This window comes from Lepidochelys olivacea (assembly GCF_965140295.1).
Source record: "Lepidochelys olivacea isolate rLepOli2 genome assembly, chromosome: 7".
Classification (NCBI taxonomy): domain Eukaryota; kingdom Metazoa; phylum Chordata; order Testudines; family Cheloniidae; genus Lepidochelys; species Lepidochelys olivacea.
Window position 1 is genome coordinate 103560117 of NC_140417.1, and position 24759 is coordinate 103584875.

At 43.8% G+C, this 24759-nt stretch overlaps 1 protein-coding gene and 1 long non-coding RNA gene across 4 annotated transcripts in view; one reads left to right on the forward strand and one right to left on the reverse strand.

Annotated features, from left to right (window-relative positions):
- Positions 1-1737, reverse strand: part of LOC311524005 — a 35120-nt gene extending 33383 nt beyond the window's left edge. For all 3 annotated transcript variants that reach the window (XR_014712460.1, XR_014712461.1, XR_014712462.1), the window contains exon 1: positions 1501-1737. This is a non-coding gene — a long non-coding RNA (uncharacterized lncRNA). The remainder of the gene's footprint in view (positions 1-1500) is intronic.
- Positions 904-24759, forward strand: part of ADAM12 (ADAM metallopeptidase domain 12) — a 346313-nt gene continuing 322457 nt past the window's right edge. The window contains exon 1 of the mRNA XM_084634670.1: positions 904-1232. Coding sequence (XP_084490796.1) covers positions 1115-1232 — 118 coding nt within the window. The 5' untranslated portion in view covers positions 904-1114. The remainder of the gene's footprint in view (positions 1233-24759) is intronic.

Genomic DNA, 24759 nt, shown 5'->3' on the forward strand with positions numbered 1-24759 from the left:
GTAAAATGCAGGCAGCTTTGTGTTTCCAGGATCAGGGCCTTTCTTTCTCCCTTCCCTGGGAGAAGCCCTAAGATGCATCCATTGCTGCATTTATATGTATTTCAGTGGCAGGCCAGGGGTTTGATGGGCATAATGTACTGTGTGGGGTTTTTTTTGTTTCCCAGACAACTGTTGACAATGTGAATGAGGAAGATATCTTTTTTAAAAAAAAACAAAACCAATTTTGTTCGTTAATCTTTTAAACACTGTAAAGTAATAGCCCTGAGCATCAGAAATAACCTGCAATATTATGAAACCAATAAAGAATTTCTCTACTCTTATTACACATTCAAGTTCTTTTTCAGAATAAGCCACCACCACCCTGTGTGTAACAGAAATCACTAGCACACACACTATACAACCCTCCATGAGCAAGGAGAAGCTTCATCCAGATCACTTATCACTAGAGGGGGAGACTTCTAACACATAGACCAATCACACCAGCAAAAGAGGGGGATATTTGAAAGCCAACCTTAAAATTAATCCTACAGGAGGGAGTCTCCTTCCAACTGAAGGAGACTTGGCAGGTCTGAGAATGGGGGTGATGTGTCTTTGCAGGAACATACCACCGTGCCTGAGTAACCTCTCCTCAACAGAGTAACTGTTACCGTGTGCACAGCGGGAGTGGAGGGCTGTAGGACCCCGCGGAGACGCCCTGAGGCGAGGCAGGAGGACAATAATTTGTTCCATTGTAATGAGAACTGTAAATGTTGGCAAGGGGCAGATTTCCCAGGCAGGCCTGCCTTCTTTCACCAACGATCTTTAGTGCCTCCTGCTAGCCAACACGGACAGTCTGCTCATTTATTGCAACGGTCAACAGATAGTTCTTGCCAAAAAAAAAAAAAAAAAAAGCCAAACCCCAAACAACTTTTTTTTTTTTTGTTATTTATATATATAAAAGCAAAGCCCAGCTCATCAGCAGTCCATGCAGGAGCAGGAGGGGTTTGGGAGTTAACTGCATGCAGGAAATCTCTCACATCCTGAGTCCCAGCTCGCTCCTCTCTGTAACTGTATATTATGGTGCTATTCTCCAGACCTAGCTGATGAAAGTTTGTCTCTTTCAGTCTGGGCTAAGATGTCAAAGCGTCTTCATGCAGAGCAGCGGCTCTTCCCTCCTCCTCACCCCCCAGCCCAGATATTCATGCTGCTGTTGAGCCTAAGCTGGTTCTTTATAGCATCATCCAGGGCTCAAGGTAAGTTGATTATGCTTTTATATATATACACACACACACACACACTGCCAGGTCACAAGCCAGCATATGGCCAAGTTTGGACCCCTTCACCCGCGCCGACGCGGTTAGAAAGAAGCAGAGTTTCCCTTGGCATTTCCCCACCACCCTGGGGCTTCTGCATATTTGCATTTCCCTCCCCCCCCCCAAAACAAAACAAAAAAAGAACAAACAAACTTCCCCTCCTCTCCTGGCTGCTTTGCAAACGTTGCAGCCCTCCTCTTCCAGTTACCGTGCCGTCCCATCTGCTCTGCAAATCCAGTTCAGCCGCACCGCGTCCCCCAGCCTCCCCGGCTCCTCTTTCGCTCTGGTTGCGCCGCTGTGTTTGCGTGTAAGGGGGAGTTAGCTGTCGCCTGGGAGTGAAAGCATTCACGCTGCGTCGGCTGCTCATTGCAGCCCACTGAGCCGGGCTGGAGGATTGCTGCCCGCTTAGCTGCAGGGCCAGCTCTCCAGCCGCAAAGCACCCAAGCTTGCATTGCACTGATGCTTCTCATGCCTCCTCCCGACCCCCCCCCCCCGCGCTCCCCCTCCCCAGCCGGGGCAATGTGACAGGCGATTCTCGTTGCTGATGCAGGGGACGGAGGGACACACGCCATACAAAAGTTGTCTTTACTTTCGAGTTTTGCCTTGACAAAATCTGTCCGCTCATTGCACAAATCAGACCTAGTCTCACCCATTTGGGGTTGAAGGAGCGTGGGAGACCTTTTTCTAAAGTTTCTCTATTTTCTTAGGAATGAAGGATTTTGTAATGTGTTTCAACGAGATACCAATTACACTCGAGATTGCTTTGAAATCTCACATCATTTACATTGTCCTAGCAACTTGAAATGCAGACCTGCATCCGATGAAGTGAGCTGTAGCTCAGGAAAGCTTATGCTCTAATAAATTGGTTAGTCTCTAAGGTGCCACAAGTACTCCTTTTCTTTTTGCGAATACAGACTAACACGGCTGCTGCTCTGAGACCTGCATAAATAGCTCAAGGACTAAAGAGTATTCACACCATAGCCTTTCTTTTGGGTCCTGTTCCAGTATGTAGGGAATCTTCAACTGTTCCCTCCCTCCTGCCCCTTAAACCTGTTGCTTTGGGCTATTCACCTGGTTCCTGTTTATTTTACAATAAACGCTTGCATATCTTTATTGTTCAGTTGAAGATTCCAAAGAACTTTAGGGAAAATTTAGCCTTACAACACCCCAGTGAATTTGGTAAGAACTATTTATGGAAGGGCCAACAATTTACAATGAGTAATATATTAAAAACGCTTTGCTTCTCTGTTTATGAATTTTCTGTACATAAATTGGGGAAAATGGATGTATCATTCAAAATCACTTGTGAATACAGCTATTAATCCTGAGTCTGTAGACTCAGTGGAGGACAGTTCCACATGAATATTTGAAAGTGAATATTTGTACTTTGCTGATTAGTTTCCTGGGTCATGTGGTATTGTTTCTGGTCTCTGAGTGGATAATTTCTGTAAGTAACCACCAACAGTAAGAATTTTGAATTACATGTTGGTGCAGAATTTGAAATCTGAACTGTTAGTCAGATGTGAGTCATAATCCACTTTAGATGAGTATCTGGGCAATTCGGGTTTAACATCTGTTTTTTTCCCCTCATTAGTGAAAGCTTTATTTTCTAGCTAGAATATTCATGCTAAGGGAACACAGAGAATTTATTTAAATATTTGAATAAATATTTGCTTAAAATGTTTAACATTATTGGCTTAGCTCTGTTATGTCAGTTTCACAGATATATTTGGAGTCATCTTGTCAGCAGTTCACTCAGCAAGTTAGTGACAGAGTCAGGAATCAAACACAGAGGTCTGAATCTGTCCCCTGCTTTAACGAGTAGCTGACGCTGTATAATTTATGAGAGAGAGAGAGAGAGAGAGAGTTGTTAAATTGCATAAATATATAGCACAGCAATGAAAGAAGTACCTGTTCCTACAGACCTGATTGCATGTGTCTACTATTCCAATTTGAAATTTAGCTTTTGTTTAGTCCCTAAATTTATGCACAGGAGATTTACGCTGGGATTATTGTTTTGTCTTTGTTAGGAAAATTAACGTTATGGTTACTAACATGGATTAACCCATGTTAACTAACGGGTTAAGAAAACATACCTTTATGAACACACTAGTTAACAAGGGTTAACCCGTGTTAGTTAACATACCATTATCATTTTCCTAGTGAAGATGGAGCCATAGTCCTATCACAAATAGAGCTTCATGATCCACTTGATTTGAGAACATGCATATTCTATGTAATTGTGTCTGAGTGAACTGGGGTCATTATTTTAGTCAGCTGACATCCCCAGATAGTGAGCTAGGAAGACATCAACTGGTCATGGTCAACTAGTAGCATACAAACCCATCAGATGTGAGAACTAATCCTTGTCTTCAGTAGAACTCTGTGTGGGCCCAGGGGACGACGATGCATATGAGCTTGTGGGATCAAAGCATGTCTAGAGCTTCTTCAATGACTTGCAGCTGCAGTGTTGCAGCTGGCCTGAAAACTTGCTATGCGGGGTTCATAATATAATCTGCTTGATTTTTGTATTTTGAAGATGGAAAGATTTATACATCTGAGATATTAAACCATATATAGTGGTTTCTGTGCTTGCATAGTAGTACTTCACATGGACAGTTTGAGAGTTTAAGTGCCTAAATATTTATACAATGAATGTTAATGGCTCTGAGAGTTTAAGATCATGGATAATTATAACTTCTCTTAAGAGGCAACCATCTGTCAAGAGCCACTTATTGGATTTGGCTCTTTCTTTGTGTCTTCCTATTTCCAATCCTAAACCTTCTATGTTAATAACTATTAGTTCTTACAATTCCCAGTCTCCTGCCTTTCTTACAGTTGCCGTTGAACGTGTCCTTCTCTTTTTTCCCCTCTTGCCCCCCCCCATTCTCTTCTCTTCTCTTTTGTCATGTCATCTTCCTTGCTGATACCTTTGGATGAAATTTACCTTTTGTGTTGGTCCTCAGCACAGGAATAGATTTCATCCTTAGTCAACCTGCAAAATTAAACACTGTTACTTTGTCATATTGCTCCCTCTGGAGTTTTTTTGGAGTCAATAGATTGAGCCCTACTTGATTCCCATGTAACTCTCAAAGCTCTTTTTAGTGTCATTTTGAAACTGTTGCTGAGGTTGAGGGAGATGAGCACATGGTTGTACAGAGTCTAAGCTTGTTTGACTGTTGACCAAACTGACTTTCCTACAGATATTTTGGACACTCTGGGTAAAATATGTAACTGCTGTACATAGGCGTGGCTCCGTTGTCTTTGATGGAACTGTGCCAGCTTACACCAGCTAAGGATGTACCTCTTCTGTCCCCGCCCTGAAAATGCTCTGTTCCAGCTGATCTTGTCTGTTTCCCCTGCCTGCAGGGGGAGGTATTCAATTTGTTTGTTTTTGCCAAGTTTCTAATCTCCCTTTTCCCTTGAAGGTTGTTGGAAATGTTGCTACCTAGCTATGAAGAGCAACTTCTAAGTAATGATCTACTGCATACATTTCAGACTACTTGTCATCCTGCTCACTGCACTGAGACTGCCCTGATAGCAGCTCTCTAATGATCTGTGAGTGACTGTAACAAATCAGGGTTATGTTTATCTGTTATTCCTACTGAAACTGTCAGCTGGAGTTGACACACTATTGATCATGAAATTCTGTTTTAAAAAGTCTGAATTCCTGTAATAGTTTATCTGGATCTTCACCAGCCTGGTTCAGATCTCACATTTCCTAATCCTGACAGTTTTATCACTAGTGGCCCTTATGCTTCTAACATTTCTCAAATTGCCAGTGTAAATTGTCCATGGATCCTGCCAGGGTTTCATTTTATTCAGTATTCATATGCTTCCTTTTGGGCAGTATCATTTCTAGTAAAGGGCTTCATTGTAACATGCAAATTGACAACCGTGAGATCTATTTTTCAAGCAGATCGTGTGTCACTTTCAATCTTCTGCTAGTTCAGAGCCCCTAGGGGCAATGGAGCAATGTGCACATGTGTATCTCTGAAAAACCCAGAGCTGCTTGTTGTTGTTGCCAAGCCTTGCATCTGAGTTCTGAGAATCTAATTATTAGAGCCTGTGGCCCTTACAGGCTGAGAGAATTATTTTGTTCTTGGCTCTTCACAGCGAAAGGTGTCATAAACTGGAAAATGCCATTTTTAGGGGTGTGTTCAGTTTAGGTTTGAAATATTCTAATGTTTACAAGGCCACGCTCCGTTTACATGGGCAAACTTTCCTTGGCTCTCTATCTCCTGCAATAACCAATTCTGCTCAGAAGGTATGACTCTCTTGTTGGTATTCATTTTGGAGGGATCTCTTGTTTGCTCTGATCCCCTTTTCCATTTCCATTTTTCTCTCATTCTGTTTTCGCGTTTTTTCCTGAAGGCTACCTCAAATATTGGGTTTTTTTAAGTTTAACATTCAACCATATATAAACACATACATTATACGTTGCGGTGTATCATTCAAATCACATTCAACATCTCTAAAATTCATATGACAAGGAATCTTGATCACAGGAAATCTCTAATATGAAAAGAACTAAGTAAGGTCTGAATTGTGCCTGCTAGGCAGAAACTTTCATTTGGGGCACTAGGTCAAATTTAGTAGTGTTAGATCAATTTAACCCTGCACCTGTCCACGTGATGAAGCCATTTTTGTCGACTTAAAGGGCTCTTAAAATCGATTTGTGTACTCCTCCCTGATGAGGAGATTAGCACTGAAATCGACATCGCCGGGTCGAATTTGGGGTAGTGTAGATGCAATTCGATGGTATTGGCCTCCGGGAGCTATCCCACAGTGCTCCATTGTGACCGCTCTGGACAGCACTTTCAACTCAGATGCACAGGCCAGATATACAGGAAAAGCACCAGGAACTTTTGAATTTCATTTCCTGTTTGGCCAGTGTGGCGAGCTCATCAGCACAGGAGACCATGTAGTCCCAGAATAGCAAAAGAGCTCCAGCATGGACTGAACGGGAGGTACTGGATCTGATCGCTGTATGGGGAGATGAATCCATTCTATCAGAACTCTGTTCCAAAAGACAAAATGCCAATATATTTGAAAAAATCTCCAAGGGCATGATGGACAGAGGCTATAACAGGGACCCGCAGCAGTGCCACGTGAAAATTAAGGAGCTCAGGCAAGCCGACCAAAGAGGCAAATGCCCGCTCCGGATCAGAGCCCCAGACATGCTGCTTCTATGATGAGCTGCATGTAATTCTAGGGGGTGCCCCTAGCACTACCCCACCCCTGTCCATGGACACCTTCAAGAAGGGAGTCTCATGCAACAGGGATGAGGATTTTGGGGACGAGGAAGATGAGGAGGAGGATAGTACATAACAGGCAAGCAGAGAAACTGTTCTCCCCAACAGCCAGGAACTGTTTATCACCCTGGAGCCAATACTCTCCCAAGATGGGCTCCTGGACCATGAAGCAGGAGAAGGCACCTCTGGTGAGTATACCTTTGTAAATATAATACATGGTTTAAAAGCAAGCATGTTTAATGATCGATTTGCCCTGAAGACTTGGGATGCATTCGCGGGCCAGTACAGCTCCTGGAAAAGTCTGTTAATGTGTCTGGGGATGGAGTGGAAATCCTCCAGGGACATTACTAAGGGGACATTCAGAGGTGGCCATTCCTGCTGCGCTGTTTGCCTGTGGCTGAAAAGAAATCATCCCCGCTTTTAGCCACGCGGGGGTGGGGAGGCTGTTCACGCAGAACTGTTTGTGTTTGACTGGCAGGGATCTTCCCTGATACTAGTTACATGGTGGGAGGAGGGGTGAAGCGATCATCCCAGAGAACTGGGTGTGTGTGTGTGTGGGGGGGGGGTTAGTTGGATTTGTGCAGCACGTTAACCCGAAAACCACAGCCCCTCCTTTTAAATGGCCAACCCAGTGGGCGCTTGGCATGGGAAAGAAGGGTGCTGCTGTTTGAAATCATTCTCACATGTTATGAAGGTTGAAGAAGCCGAAAAACTGTGGCTTACCATGGCTGCCTGCAAGCTGAATTCTGTTGCCCAGCCCTGCGTGCGTGATCTCTCACACCAAACGGGCAGGCCCTCAATATAAGAGGCAAAATGCGACCTTGTACCGAAAGCACATGTGCTGTGTAATGTTAGCAGCTTGGTTCACTGTGAACGAGTCTACCCATTGTTCTCTAAAATGTGTCTTTTTAAATACTACTCTCCCTTTTTTTCCTCCCGCAGCTTCAAATGTTTCAACGCTCCCCCATCATCTCCATTCCACTGGCTAGCGCAGATATGAAGGCAGAAAAAATGCACTCGCGATGAAATGTTCTCTGAGCTCATGCAGTATGCGTGGAGGCAGAGTCCAGGAAAGCAGAAAATGAACGCGAGGACAGGAGGGGAGAGCGAGGTGAGAGGTTGTGGGAGCAAGAGGAGAAGTGGTGGCAGCATGATGAGAGAAGGCAGGATGCAATGCTGAGGCTACTGGGGGATCAAACTGATCTCCTCGGGCATCTGATGGAGCTACAGGAAAGGCAGTAGGAGCACGGACCGCTGCTGCAGCCTCTGTGTAACTGCCCGTCCTCTTCCCCAAGTTCCATAGCCTCCTCACCCAGATACCCAAGAACACGGTGGGGGGGCTCCGAGCACCCAACCACTCCACCCCAGAAGACTGCCCAAGCAACAGAAGGCTGACATTCAATAGGTTTTGAAGTACACTGTGGCCTTGTCCTTCCCTCCTCCCCTCATCCACCACCCACTTGGTGCTTTCCTCCTCCCCCACCCCTCCCAGGCTACCTTGGCAGTTGTCCCCCTATTTGTGTGATGAATTAATAAAGAATACATGATTTTAAAACAACAATGACTTTATTGCCTCTGCAAGTGGTGATCAAAGGGGGAAGGACGGTTGGCTTACAGGGAAGTAGAGTGAACCAAGGGGGCTGGTTTTCATCAAGGAGAAAGAAACAAAACTGTCACACCATAGCCTGGTCAGTCATGAAACTGGTTTTCAAAGCTTCTTTGATGCACAACGCGTCCTGCTGTGCTCTTCTAATCGCCCTGGTGTCTGGCTGCGCGTAATCAGCAGCCAGGCGATTTGCCTCAACCTCCCACCCTGCCATAAATGTCTTTCCCCTTACTCTCACAGATATTGTGGAGCACACAGCAAGCAGCAGTAACAATGGGAATATTGGTTTCACTGAGGTCTGACCTAGTCAGCAAACAGTGCCAGTGAGCTTTTAAACATCCAAATGCACATTCTACCACCATTCTGCACTTGCTCAGCCTATAGTTGAACTACCCCTTACTACTGTCCAGGTTGCCCGTGTAAGGTGCCATGGGAGCAAGGGGTAGGCTGGGTCCCCTAGGATAACTATAGGCATTTCAACATCCCCAGTGCTTATTTTCTAGTCTGGGAAGTAAGTCCCTTCCTGCAGCTGTTCAAACAGACCAGAGTTCCTGACGATGTGAGTGTCGTGTATCTTTCCCGTCCATCCCACGTTGATGTCGGTGAAACGTCCCTTGTGATCCACCACTGCTTGCAGCACCATTGAGAAGTACCCCTTGCAGTTTATGTACTGGCTGCCAAGGTGGTCCAGTCCCAAGATAGGGATATGCGTTCCGTCTATCGCCCCACCACAGTTAGGGAATCCCATTGCAGCAAAGCCATCTAGTATGACCTGCACATTTCCCAGAGTCACTACCCTTGATAGCAGCAGCTCAGTGATTGCATTCGCTACTTGGATCACAGCAGCCCCCACAGTAGATTTGCTCACTCCAAATTGATTACCGACTGATTGGTAGCTGTCTGGTGTTGCAAGCTGCCAGAGGGCTATTGCCACTCGCTTGTGAACTGTGAGGGCTGCTCTCATCTTGGTATTCTTGCGCTTCAGGGCAGGGGAAGGCAAGTCACAAAGTTGCATGAAAGTGTCCTTACGTATGCAAAAGTTTTGCAGCCACTGGGAATCATCCCAGACTGCAACACTATGCAGTCCCACCAGTCTGTGCTTGTTTCCCGGGCCAAGAATCGGCATTCCATGACATGAGACTGCCCCATTGCCACCAAGATGTCCATATTGCTGGGGCCCATACTTTGATAGAAGTCTATGTCCATGTCCTCATCACTCTCGTCACTATGCTGCTGTCGCCTCCTCACCTGCTTTTACAGGTTCTGATTCTGCACCTACTGCAGAATAATGTGCAAGGTGTTTACAATGCTCATAACTGCTGCGGTGATCTGAGCAGGCTCCATGCTTGCCATGGCATGGCGTCTGCAGGAGAGCAGAGTTTCAGTGGAAGTGGTGGCTGATGATGGATGCCGCGAGAATAGATCTTTATAGAGAATGATGAGAGGACTTGCAAGGTGGATTCATGAGAGCAGAGTTGCAGCGGAAGCGGTGGATGATGACCGTTAGCATCGCACATTTCCCAAGGAAGAACGCATATACCTGGGAGCCCATGATAGACAATATGGAGAAATTCACTATTGAGACAAGAGCAGCAGAGCAGAGTTGCAGCAAAAGCGGTCTGCTGAAAGCAGTATGGCATCCGCACGGAAAAAAGGTGTGAAACGATTGTCTTCCACTGCTTTCCCAGAGGGAGGGGCGACTGACAACATGTACCCAAAACCACCTGCGACAATGTTTTTGCCCCATCAAGCACTGGGAGCTTAACCCAGAATTCCAATGGGTTGTGGAGACTGCGGGAGCTGTGGGATAGCTGCCCACAGTGCACCGCTCCGTAAGTCGATGCTAGCCACGGTGGACTAATGCGCTTAGTGTGGACATACACAATCGACTGTATAAAATCAATTTCTAAAAAATTTCTATAATATTGACCTAATTTTGTAGCGTAGACATACCGTTAGCCTCCAACATTGGAGGTGTTGCATCAAAACTGTAGCCTACTGAAGTCACTGAGAGTGTTGCCATTGACTTCAATGGATTTTGGACTAGGTACATTGTGCCACAAGCGTGCAGGCAGATTACTGTATGTTGAGTAGTACAGCCTTGTAATAAGTTGCAACATGCACTCCTTTCTTTGTGCAGCTAGCTGTAGTGGCCAAAGGAGAGCAAAGATTGTGGTTGTGACAATGTGGGAAAGGTATGCTCCTTTCTCCCCCAGACAGAGACTGGCCACAGTCTGGCCTTAAGTAGAAACTGAGATGTACTGGTGGTAATGGAAATACACTCAGTGTCACGTATAAATATATAGCTTTCAGCTATATTTATTTCCAGACTGCATTTTCAGAAACCAGTGTCACGTACTCAATGGTTTTTAATAAAGTGTAATTCTGTCTCCCTAGAAACTGTCAGTCCTTAGTGCTACAGATGCATTAACTGATTAAAGCATAGAATGCTGATTAGCTCCTAGCCTATGTGTAATATAGCTGGTTACTAATTATTATTAACTTTTGTTTAAAAGACAACAAGGAATTAGGAAAATGCCGTCTTCTCTCAGGAGAATCCAAATCTGTTGGTCAGGGTTGTTGACCCAGATTCCATTTAGGAAAACTGACCAAGGAAGTTGAGCTGCAAAATGTCCTGCATATAACAGTTTGGTGATATCTGTAATTGTGATAATTAATGCATCTGTCCTGATCATAAGCAGAAACAGAATACCTTTCTTCTCTGCAGTAGCTGCATTTCATAATGACAAAAATTAAAGATTACTGAAAAGGGCATTAAAGCCCTTGGAAGTTGTAGACTCTCGTGATGGCTATTTGAAGGTTCTAATGCTTGTGATCATCTTGTGTGGTAGGCTAGCTGATAAGCATTTCTTGTGATGACTGGGCCCTTGTGTAGCTCAACCTTAAATTGAGTTTGGGCCAGAATTATTGGAAATCCTATATCCTGTTTTCTGTAGGAAATTAGATTAGATGGTCACAGTAGTTCCTTCTGCCTTTAAAATCTGTGAATCTACACTTGGTTTGTAACGATCCGTGTACCTGTATTGGGGCAAACCCTAATGTACATATGATTTACACTAAATTAATATAAAACCATATTACTGTAGGGCAGGAAGGGACCTCAAGATCATCTAGTCCATTTCCCTCTCCTTGCCCTGGCGCTAAATTAGGATTAAATATGCCTGGCATGAATTGTCCAGGTGCAGTTTACTCAGGCTTCAAACAGAGATAAGTTGCAACAATGTAAATCATGGGCCAGATCCTCATCTGGTCTGAATTAACATAGTTCTAATGATGTAACCTGTAAATTGTGATGTAAGCACAATTTAAACTGGCTGAGGACTGGTTCCTTGTAGATATTTGAAATTTACACCAGCAGTTAAAACCCACCACAGACAAGGTCCAGGACCAGCTGCTGAGACAGAGATGCACTTAGGTCCAGATCCTCAAAGCCATTAGGTGCCAAACTCCCATTTAAATCAATCGGAGTTAAGTACCTCAATACCTTTTGAGGATGTGGGCCTTAGTCTTTATCCCTATGAGTAGGGGATCTCACCAACTCCATGAGGCTTGAACTGGTTGGGGTCCCCAGGTGATGGTGGTAGTTCAGGGTCCTGAGTGCTGGAGACAGGCAGAACCCCCAGCACAATCAGTCAGGAGAAGATAGAGTCCCAGTGGAACTGATGCATAGTTTGGATCTAAGCATCAGAATATTTACTTGGGCATAGGTAGGGGTTTTTGTAGAAAAAACACAATGGTTCAAGGGAGAATGCTAGAATTGTTTATGAGTAAACTGATGACTTAAGGGTTTTCTTTAGGCTAGACAATAGGAGCTGATCACTCTTGGCTATGGGTGGTGTTTTCTTCCAGGGAGTTCACAATTCAACTAGGCTGCTTCAGTATTTTGGATATCAATTGCGGATTTATACTAGAATTGGTCTGATAATTGCTGAGCTGGGTGTGTGCAGGTGTAGGTTCATTAATATCTGGAGCAGAGAGCCCCCAGGATGCCGTGCTTCCCTGCTTTTCTGATCCCGGAGTTCAGTGTGGTTCTCTGTTCTCCATTCTGTATGCAAATTGAAATGTCTCCCTGTCCCATCTTTCATGCAGAGGAGGCTAGGGGAGTTATCTCTGTTTTCCATTCTGTATGCTAATGAAGATGTCTTAATCTTGTCATCCTTGTCAAGAGGGGTCTAGGTGTGTCTCCCATCCACCCTTCATTGCTCTCTCTAAGTCTTTTCTCTGATGGGTTTTGGTTTAAACAGAAGCTGGGGCTGGGGGCGGGGGCGTCTTTCATGAGTCAGACAGGCTAGATACTGCGCCCTGGTTCTCCAAGAACACAGAGGTGACTGGTATCAGCCCTCAGTCACCAGCTGGCACTCTCCGGTCACCCAGTTCTGAAGGCAGCAGCTCAGAAGTAAGAGTGGCATGGTATTGCCACCCTTACTTCTGTGCAGCTGCTAGCAGGGCACTGTTGGACAAGAGCTTGGCACTTGGCCAACAGCCGCCACTCTCCGGCCACCCAGCTCTCAAGGCAGCGCAGAAGTAAGGGTGGCAATGCCATGACCTCCTCCTAAAATAACCTTGTAACCCCCTCTGCAACTCCTTTTTGGGTTAAGACTCCCAATTTGAGAAACGCTGGTGTCCCCAATGAAATCTATATAGTATAGGGTAAAAGCACGTAGAAGACCAGATTTCACAGGGGAAGACCAGATTTCACAATCTGTGATGTGTGTTTTCATGGTTGTGAATTTGGTAGGACCCGACCTGTGCGATTTTTATCTACTGTGAAGAATTGGGCTGTGTGATAGGCTGGTACTCTAGGACCCGACCTGTGCAATTTTTATCTACTGTGAAGAATTGGGCTGTGTGATAGGCTGGTACTCTAGGACTATTCATTGGAAGTAACAAGTGAAGCATCTTTCTGTTGGTGGAGAAAGGTCATATAATTCTACTGAGTGCTAAAATTATTGTTCAGGCAGAAAGTGTTAATTGATAGGAATCCTGTTTGTGTGGCTAATAGCAAGTTTCTCCTCTATTAGTCACAGGGTAAAAACTGAAGTTTGGGCTTTCTTCTCTCTTAGGGTCCCGTTTAATTATAGGGTTCAATTTTAATGTTTGTACTCAATCTTAGGAGATCATTTTGGCCTAGTAACTAAAGTCATCAGTCAGATGGAGGTTAAGGGTTTTCCTTCACTAGAGTCTTTACTTTCAGTTATCTTCCCATTGACTAGAGTAGTTAACATCAGTAAAGGCTAGTCTGCCATTCCAGAAACTTCTGTTCCAGACAACAAATGCTTGTAGTTTACTCTAGATTAATCTCAGGATAAACCACAACCATTTGGGCAGTTTCCAGACTAGCCTTTGTAAATGTGGTAACTTTTAGTGAAGTAACTTGAGGTAAAAACTCTAGTACAGATAACTCAACTTTTACGTTACTTGACATAGTTTTAATTTTTAGTAGTAGTTTCTTTTTTTTTGTTAAATAAATGTAAGAAATAATTACACTTATCTGACAAAATGGTTTGCCCCTACACAATCATTTGCTGGTACTTTCAGGATCAGGGTCCTAAGGAGGTTGGAAAAGAGATAACAAATCACTTTGAGAATCATCAGGTAAACTTTGCAGTAAGTGTCTGCATTATACAGCACAAGAAAGCCATTTATTTGACAGAGAGCATTGCCAGTGGAACGAATGTTATCATGGGAGTCGAGTGGTGGAGTTCTAATTCTTGCTCTGCCATTGCTTTCTTTTGTGGCCTTAGTTAAGTCACTTAACTTTAGCCTCAGCTTCTCATTTGTGAAATGAGCACAGTAATACTTATCATGGAGGACTGTTGTCAGAACTAATTGTCTAATGTTTGCACATCTCTTTGAAAACACGTTGCTATGTAATGTGAAGTATTAGTGTCAATGGTTCAGTGAGTGACTTAGCAACTTCAGAATCCAGTCTGTAAAAACTATGTCCACTGTTTCACTTAAAATCTTTAAGCAACCTTGACCAATTTTCCAAGTAATTCCAAAGCCAAGAAATGCATAAAAATGACTTAATTTAAGTGCCCTCCCTGGTTTGGAACTTGAATAAATATGAGAAAGCTGTGGGTTGATTTTGTTTGTTTGCCCATCCAGAAGTTCAACATGACGAATCCATAGACTGGATAAATGCATTCTTTCTTGTACCAAATATATGATCTAATATGGCAACAATGGAACATTTCATGGCCTGTTAACCATGCTGGCTATTCTACAATGAGGCATAAAAAAGCTGGATGCAGAACTTGGCAAAAAAAAGGGTCATCAGCTCGTTTATTCCACAAGATATTTGTTAACAGTTAACATTTGTCATCGTTAAAAGTATGTTGTAGTTATGTGTACACATTAAGAGAAAAAGTCTTTTCTGACAATATGATAGCAGTTTGCTATTTTCTGTGTGTTTTTAAAATCTCTTGTTACTCTGTAGAGAGAGAACTGCTGATTGAGGAGGGGGAGCGGGAGGGGAAAAAGGTCATGTGACAGCCTATCCTTGAAAGATTTAGGTATGAACTTCCCTGGGCCCAAATGTTGATGTGCCTTTTTTTTTTAATACAATCATGAAAAATCCTCCAGCTCCCTTGTATTAACGCCACATTAAACAAGTGAAATGAACATACACACAGAAATAGATGTGGGGCTGGGCATCATCTGAGTACTATTATTCATCATTAGTCACAGAAGTGTGCTCCTGGGCATCCACTAATTTCTTAGGTTTCAGAGTAGCAGCCATGTTAGTCTGTATCCGCAAAAAGAACAGGAGTACTTGTGGCACCTTAGAGACTTAACAAATTTATTTTTGCCGCAAGTACTCCTGTTCTTTTTACTAATTTCTTAATGTGCCTAACTCTCTGAGGTACTCCTGCTAGTTCATTAAAAAAAGTGAGTATCGTGACAAATATTATTTAATCTACATTATCTGAGACTAAATTCTGTCACTGGTTTCACCCATTAAAACTGCTAAGATTGCACACCTGTAGATGAGAGCAGAATTTGACCTCAGATATAGTCTACTGAGAAGTATTGAGCCATGTCATTTGTAACTGGTGCTTCTCTATGAACTGGAGGTCATATTTATGACCTCCAAATGAATCTTTCTTTTCTTGTATTTTTGCCAGGGCACCTAGAGGACAGGACGGATATCTCTCTTGGCTGGAACGTTTGTTATCTTTGAAAGAATGTATAAATAAAATAGGAAAAGATTGAATGGAGATCAGTGTATTTCACAGTTCCTTTGAGTCCCACTAAGGGGAGAGCCCCGAGGCGAATGCATGCATTTTAGGTGTGCTAATAGAATCATTGCTGTACCTTTCAGGTTACAGAAGAGAGGATTTTGTGTATTAATGGGCCAGATCCCCAGCTGGTGCAGATTGGCATAGCTCCATTGATTTGGCCGACCCTATGTAAATCCACGGATAGGACACCAGGCGTCAAAGAATCTTTTATACCAGAAATGTTACCCTTACTTTTGACTTATATATATAAATTTAACAAAAAGACTTAACTGGTAACTTTATTAGTACAGGTGAAGTAAATTTTCTGTTTCTATCATGTAGCACCAGTAGCAGCTATAGCCATAAAAACAAAGGTGCATTATGGACATAACTACCCATCTTAGAATCCTATTCACCAGACATGGGTAAATGCCACAAAATGCTTCTTTTTAACATTGACTTGAAGTAATGCTGGAATGTGCTTCAGTCACATTCTCTCCTCCTTTCTATGTGCTTTCTGGGAACATTGGAACAAATGACTTTCATGCACACGAATGTATGTGAAAAGCACATTTGAAGTTCACACTCAAGGTATTCCTTACTTCTAGTGGTATATGGGATGGAATACTACCTGACACAGCGGAGGTCTGGGTTTCCTACTTCCCTCACCAGAGCCCTGGCTCAGAGGCTATTGAATAATCCAGAAAATGATCTCACTGCAACTTCTACAACTAGGATTGAGAGAACATTTAAATTTGAGCTCTGCACCCAGCCAATAAATCTTTGAGCAGTCTCTTTCTGAGGGTCCAGAAAGGAAAAGTTTTAATGTTTTCCTTCTGCGTGGATCTCAGCACCTGCAAGGGGGAGGTGGGAAATGCTGTCACTAATTTAAAATGGAATTACTTCAGATTTCTGTTGGTATAATAGTAGCAGAATGAGACTTGTGGTTTAATATAATAAGCTTTATGGTTATTGTGGCTGGGCAAATAATTTACTGCTAATATTTTACTTGACACACTTCACTGCTTTTTCTGCTCATAGACCCTCTCTGATTTATTTGGTGTTTGATTTTTCTTTTTCTAATTCTGTAGATTGATCACAAAAAAAATCTAAGTATATTTGATGCTTGCTATTTAATGTTGGAGCTGTATGGATTACTTCTGATTAACTGATCACAAAAGATACTTGTTTCAAAGTAGCAGTCATGTTAGTCTGTGTTTGCAAAAAGAAAAGGAGGACTGTGGCACCTTAGAGACTAACAAATTTATTTGAGCATAAGCTTTTGTGAGCTACATCCGATGAAGTGAGCTGTAGCTCATGAAAGCTTATGCTCAAATAAATTTGTTAGTCTCTAAGGTGCCACAAGTACTCCTTTTCTTTTTGAAAAGATACTTGGTATTTCTCTTCCCTGTAAGTGTTCCTCCTGTTGGATGCTATCAAACCCCCTTTGAGATCAATGAGCTGCTTTCCATTGATTTGATTGTGAGATGGATGGAGCCTGCAATCGGAAGGAAGGCTTGGATTTTCTTACGGAGAGGGAGCATTTGAAGTAGAAGAAACAGATGTGCCTGAATAGGGTATGGGTGGGGGTAAGTGAGGTGGGATTGTTCTCCACCCTCAGAGTTCAGGGGGAAAAGACAACACAGTCTTAGGCAGTAGTATCTTTCAGTGGCTTCCCATAACCGTGAGGGTTGGAATCATGTTGCCAGGGAGTGAGGCTGCTGGAGACCCAGTGCTGGTGTAGGGACACAGCACCCCCTACACTTGGCCTTGGCCTCCTACGGGCCTGGTTTAGGTGGCAATCCCATGGCCGGTTTCATGAGAGTGGGCTAACTCTTCACTTCCTCCATCCAGCAAAGCAGTTGGGGAAGAGGGCAGTATCGTTCACGGAAAATCTCACTGAGATTTCCTCCCCTTTAGCTTTTTCCTGCTAGTTTTTTCATTGGCTGGGACATCTGGGAACGTTATTATTGTAGTCCACGTTGTGTGTGTGTGTGTGTGTGTGTGAAGCACTCCTGCCCCTATGTCAAATCCTGTCTTCAACTCACTTTTTTTCTAAAGCCTTGTCTACACTACAAAATTAGGTCGAATTTATAGAAGTTTGTTTTGTAGAAAGTGTTTTTATACAGTCAATTGTGTGTGTCCCCACAAAAATGCTCTAAATGCATGTAGTCGGCGGAGTGCGTCCACAGGACTGAGGAGAGCGTCGACTTCTGGAGCGTTGCACTGTGGGTAGCTATCCCACAGTTCCAGCAGTCTCCGCCGCCCATTTGAATTCTGGGTAGAAATCCCAGTGCCTGATGGAGCTAAAACATTGTCACGGGTGGTTCTGAGTACATATTGTCAGGCCTCTCTTCCCTCCCTCCCTCCCTCCCTCCCTCTGTGAAAGCAAGGGCAGACAATTGTTTTGTGCCTTTTTTCTTCAGTTACCTGTGCAGATGCCATACCACAGCAAGCATGGAGCCCGCTCAGCTAACCGTCACCGTATGTCTCCGGGGTGCTGGCAGATGCTGTACTGCATTGCTACACAGCAGCAGTTTATTGCCTTTTGGCAGCAGACAGTGCAGTATGACTGGCAGCCGTCGTCGACATAGTCCAGGATGCTCTTTTAACCGATCCCGATGAGGTCAGGGGCGCCTGGGCAAACGTGGGAGTGACTCAGCCAGGTCATTTCGCTTTTAAGTTTCGTCTCATGGCGATTCAGTCCTACCGGCAGTGCACAATGGAGCACTGTGGGATAGTCTTTTAATCTGCAGCCAGCAGAAGATGATGGCCAGCAGTCATGCTGCACCATCTTCTGCCGAACACCCAAAAGATGACGATGGCTAGCGGTCGTACTGCACAGTCTGCTGCCAGTAAGATGTATAAAGATAGATGAAGTGGATCAAAACAAGAAATAGACCATATTTGTTTTGTATTCATTTTCTCCTCCCTCCCTCCGTGAAATCAACAGCCTGCTCAACCCAGTTTTGAGTTCTATCCTTGAGGTTTTGAGTTCTATCATTGAGGGGGCCATTCTGTTTCTCGCAAAGCCACCCCCTTTGTTGATTTTAATTCCCTGTAAGTCAACTCTGTAAGCCATGTTGTCAGTCGCCCCTCCCTCTGCCAGAGCAATGGCAAACAATCGTTTTGCGCCCTTTTCCCTGGATTGCCCAAGCAGGAGCAGACGCCATAGTACAGCAAGCATGGAGACTGTTCAGCTCACCGCAGCAGTTATGACCATTGTAAACACCTCGCACATTATCGTGCAGTGTATGCAGAAGCAGCACCCAAAAAACCAGGCAAGGAGGCGACAGCAGCCCAGTGATGAGGGCATGAACACACTTTTCTCTAAAACCACGTTCCCCCGCAATTTGGAGATCATGGTGTTAATGGAGCAGGCTCATGCCATGGACCACTGATTCTGGGCCCGGGAAACAAGCACAGCGTGGTGGGACCGCATAGTGTTGCAGGTCTGGGATGATTCCCAGTGGCTGTGAAACTTTTGCATGCATAAGGGCACTTTCATGGAACTTTTGTGACATGCTTTCCCCTGCCCTGAAGCGCAAGAATACCAAGATGAGAGCAATTTGGAGTGGGCAAATCTACCGTGGGGGTTGCTGTAATGCAAGTAGCCAATGCAGTCATTGAGCTGCTGCTATCAAAGCTAGTGACTCTGGGAAATGTGCAGGTCATACTAGATGGCTTTGCTGCAATGGGATTCCCTAACTGTGATGGGGCTATAGACAGAACGCATATCCCTATCTTGAGACCGGACCACCAGGGCAGCCAGTACATAAACCGCAAGGGGTACTTTTCAATGGTGCTGCAAGCAGAGGTGGATCACAAGGAACGTTTCACCGACATCAATGTGGGATGGCCGGGAAAGGTTCATGACGCTCCCGTCTTCAGGAACTCTGGTCTGTTTAAACAGCTGCAGGAAGGGATTTACTTAATATCCCCAACAGTTATTTTCTGGTCTGGGGTAATGCCTATAGTTATTCTTGGGGACCCAGCCTACCCCCTAATGCCCTGGCTCATGAAACCGTACACAGGCAACCTGGATAGTAGTAAGGAGCTGTTCAACTATAGGACAGAGCAAGTGCAGAATGGTGGTAGAGTGTGCATTTGGACGTTTAAAGGGTCGCTGGCGCAGTTTACTGATTCGCTCAGACCTCAGCAAAACCAATATTCCCGTTGTTATTGCTGCTCACTGTGTGCTCCACAATCTCTGTGAGAGTAAGGGGGAGACGTTTATGGCGGGGTGGGAGGTTGATGCAAATCGCCTGGCCGCTGAATATGTGCAGCCTGACACCAGGGCAGTTAGAAGAGCACAGCAGGAAGCAGTGCGCATCAGAGAAGCTTTGAAAACCAGTTTCATGACTGGCCAGGGTACTATGTGACACTTCTGTTTGTTTCTCCTTGATGAAAACCCAGCCTCTTGGTTGACCCTAATTCTCTGTAAGCCACCTGCCCTCCTGCCTTCGATCACAGCTTGCTTGCAAAGGAAATAAAGTCACTATCATTTAAAAAAATGTATTCTTTATTAATTGATTATAAAAATAGGGAGATAACTCACAAGGTAGCCCGGGTGGGGTGTGGGAGGAGGGTAGGAGGGAAGGGAAAGGCTACTTTAAAACTTGTTGAATTTCAGCCTTCTGTCGCTTGGGCTGTCCACTGGAGTGGAGTGGCTGGGTGCCCGGAGCCTACCCCCCCGCACCCCGCGTTCTTGGGCGTCTGGGTGAGGAGGCTATGGAACTTGGGGAGGACGGAGGGTAGTTAAGCAGAGGCTGCAGTGGCAGTTTGTGATCCTGCTGCCGTTCATGAACCTCCACCAGACGCCAGAGCATGTCCATTTTATCCCGCAGTAGCCCCAGCGTTTCCTCATGCCTCCTCTGATCTTCCTGCTGCCACCTCTCCTCATGTTCATCGGCCACCATCCTGTACTCTGATATTGTGTCCCTCCACACAGCTCTGTCAGTGCCGGACGACTGCATGAGCTCAGAGAACGTTTTATCACGCATGTGTTTTTTTCGTGCCTTATCTGAGATAGCCTTTGGGACGGAGGAGGGAGGCTTGAAACATTTGTAGCCTCTGGAGGAAAAAAAGGGAGTGAAGTATTTAAAAAGATATATTTTACAGAACAATGGCTATACTCTTTCACAGTGAACAACGCTATTCACATTACATAGCACATGTGATTTTGGTACAAGGTCGCATTTTGCATCTAATATTGAGTGCTTGCGGCTTTGGTGTTAGAGATCATACAAGCAGGGCCAGACAACAAAATTTGGCTTGCAGGCGGCCATGGTAAGTTGTAGTCTTTCAGCTTCTGCAACCTTCATAACAGCAGCCCCCTCCTTTCCAATACCAAGCAAAGCCTGTTGAGTTGGCCATTTAGTGCTGCAGTTTTCCTGTTGACGTGCAACAGCAGAAACCAAACTAACCTCCTCCCTTCATCCAATTTTCTGGGATGACCACTTTTCCCCTCACCCCACTGCCTGGCTGGTATCAGGGAAGATCCCTGCTAGCCAAACGCAAACAGCTCAGCGCCAATAGCACCCCCACCCCACCGCGTGGCTAACTGCAGGGAGGATTTCTTTTCAGCCACAGGCAAACAGCCCAGTAGGAACGGGCACCTCTGAATGTCCCCTTAATCAAATTCCCCTATTTCAACCAGGTTACCATGAACGATATCACTCTCCTGAAGATAACGGAGAGAGATAAAAAACGGATGTTGCTTGAATGCCAGCAAACACCGGGACCATACGCTGCCAGGTTTTGTCATGTAATGTACCAGATTACTTGCTACTAGCATGGCATGGTAAAGTGTCCTACCATGCAGGACGGAATAAGGCTGCTCTCCCCAGAAACCTTCTGCAAAGGCTTTTAGAGTACCTCCAGGAGAGCTTCATGGAGATGCCCCTGGAGGATTTCTGCTCCATCCCCAGACACGTTAACAGACTTCTCCAGTAGCAGTACTGGCCACGAATGCATCCCAAGTCCTCAGGGCTACTTAATCATTAAAAAATGCTTGCTTTTATAACAACATGTATTATATTTTAAAAGGTACACTCACCAGAGGTCCCTTCTCTGGCTTTGTTGGGTTGGGAGGGTATTTCAGTCAAGGTGATAAAAAGATCCTGGCTGTCGGGGAGAATGGTGTGCTGTGTGCTCTCTCCAAGCTCCTCCTCATCCTCATCTTCCCCATCTGCAAAATTCTCAGCCATGGCAGAGAGTACCCCATCATCAGAGACCACGGACAGGGGTGGGGTAGTGGTGGTGGCCCCCCCTAGAATTGCATGCAGCTCAGCGTAGAAGCAGCATGTCTGGCGCTCTGTCCCGGAGCATCCGTTTGATTCTTTGGTTTTCTAGTACGCTTGTCTGAGCTCCTTAAGTTTCACCCAGCACTGTGTTGCATCCCTGATGTAGCCTCAGTCCCTCATGGCGTCTGAGATTTTTTGAAATGTTTTGGCATTTCGTCTTTTGGAATGTAGTTCTGATAGCATGGATTCCTCTCCCCATACAGCAATCAGATCCAGTACCTCCCGTTTGGTCCATGCTGGGGCTCTTTTTTGATTCTGGGACTGCATGGTCACCTGTGCTGATGAGCTCGCCTGGCGAAACAGGAAATGAGATTCAAAAGCTCCCGGGGCTTTTCCTGTACACTTGGCTAGTGCATCCGAGTTCAGAGTGCTGTCCAGAGCGGCCACAATGGTGCACTGTGGGACAGCTCCCAGAGGCCAATACCTTCGAATTGCGTCCACACTACCTCAAATTCGACCTGGCGATGTCAACTTCAGTGCTAATCCCCTCACTGGGGAGGAGTACAGAAATCAGTTTTAAGAGCCCTTTATATCGAAAAAATGGCTTTGTTGTGTGGACGGGTGCAGGGTTAATTCAGATTTAAGGCTGCTAAATCCGACATAAACTCTTAGTGTAGACCAGGCCTAAGATGCCATATGCTGCTTTCTTTGCAAGCCTTCTTGGTTTTGAATCTTGTACTTCAAATTCATCTGAGACAGACTGAACTCCAGGAGGCTGGGCTCTTAACTTTTTCCATGTCATGGGAAGCACTGTGCACATGTGGAATACTTAACAAACAATATAGCTTGGTTTACTGAAAAGTATTCAATTTCAAATTTTTTATAGTCTTTCCCTCTCGCTGAATTCTGAAATGCTCAATCCAAAAAGAACCAGAATTCTGTTCTTTCACTGACCCTGATTCAGAATTCCTTTGTCAATCACAAACAAACTGCAAACAGGAATGGGCAACACTTTCCTCATCAGAATATATTTATATTGTATGGAATACACACATTTTATTTATTTAAAAATATAGAAATAAAATGTGTGTATTCCATACAAGGAAACTAAGCATAGATCCTACTTGTTAAAATGCACTATAACACTTCTGACCCCAAAAAAATCAATGGCAAAATTTTATTTTCAAAACTCCACTTGTCACAGTTCATTGTGGTGAACAGGCAGGATATTGAAATATACAAGACTCCTGTCTGAGTGCATTAGAGTAGGATTCTTGTGCATTTCAGTATCCATTCTGCATACAAATCAGGCTCACATTACTTTTGTTTTAATCACCCCAAACACTCATGTTTGCCTTATTTAATCATACTGAAGTCTGTGGGACTAATTGTATAAGGCGAGGAGGGTTTGGTCTGAGAACAAGGCAGAGAGTCAGTGCCATGAGCATGTATAAAACTGAAACTTGAGAGTTAAGAATTGTCCTGGTTTTAGTATAGAGCCATCTAGCAGAGAACCAAAATTTGAATATTAGCCATGTTACAGCACTGTGATTTGAGGAACAAATAGACTTTCCAGAATCGGGACAGTAGGGTGAACAAAAGTTGTTATTAAAGTTGTTAAAAAAGTAATTAATTGGAAGGTTAAAAAAATGTATCTGCTGATTAATCATGCTATTAAACAATAATAGAATACCATTTATTTAAATATTTTGGATGTTTTCTATATTTTCAAATATATTGATTTCAATTACAACACAGAATACAAAGTGTACAGTGCTCACTTTATATTTATTTGTGATTACAAATATTTGCACTCTAAAAAAACAAAAAAAGTATTTTTCAATTCACTTCATAAAAGTACTGTAGTGCAATCTTTTTCATGAAAGCGCAATTTACAAATTGAAGTTTTTTTTTGTTCCATAACTGCACTCAAAAACAAAACAATGTAAAACTTTAGAACCTACAAGTCCACTCAGTCCTACTTCTTGTTCAGCCAATCGCTAAGACAAACAAGTTTGTTTACATATATGGGAAATAATGCTGCCCACTTCTTGTTTACAAGGTCACCTGAAAGTGAAAACAGACATTCTCATGGCACTGTTGTAGCTGGAGTCGCAAGATATTTACGTGCCAGATGCAGTAAAGATTTGAATGTCCCTTCGTGCTTCAACCACCATTCCAAAGGACAGGCGTCCATGCTGATGCTCTATAACGATTCAAAGTAGTGTAGACGGATGCATGTTCATTTTCATCATCATGAATCAGATGCTACCAGCAGAAGTTTGATTTTCCTTTTTGGTGGTTTGAGTTCTATAGTTTCCTCATTGGAGTGTTGCTCTTTTAAGACTTCTGAAAGCATGCACCATGCCTCGTCCCTCTCAGATTTTGGAAAGCACTTCAGATTCTTAAACCTTGGGTTGAGTGCTGCAGCTATCTTTAGAAATCTCACATCGGTACCTTCTTTGTGTTTTGTCAAATTTGCAGTGAAAGTGTTCTTAAAATGAACAACATGCTGGCTCATCATCCAAGACTGCTATAACATGAAATACATTGCAGAATGCAGGTATAAAACAGAGCAGGAGACATACAGTTTCTCCCCCCAGAAGTTCAGTCACAAATTTAATTAAAACATTATTTTTTTTAACGAGCGTCACCAGCATGGAAACATGTCCTCTGGAGTGGTGGCCGAAGCATAAAGGGATTGTACTGTAGTACTTGTATGAGGTGAATTGAAATATACAATTTCTTTTATCATTTTTACAGTACAAATATTTGTAATAAAAATAATATAAAGTGAACACGGTACACTGTGTTGTAATTGAAATCAATATGTTTGAAAATGTAGAAAAACATCCAAAATATTTAATATCAATTGGTATTCTACTGTTTAACAGTGCGATTAAAACTGCAATTAATTGCAATTATTTCTTTTGAGTTAATTGCGTGAATTAACTGCGATTAATCGACAGCCCTAATTTTTTGGCATGTGTTAACTTCGAAAAAGTTTCATGCAATCTCGTGCAAGAGAGATCATTTTGTAATTTAATGACATGATACGAGAACTGAAAAGTTATATAGCTATTACACCAATATATAAACCATATGTGTTAGAAAGAC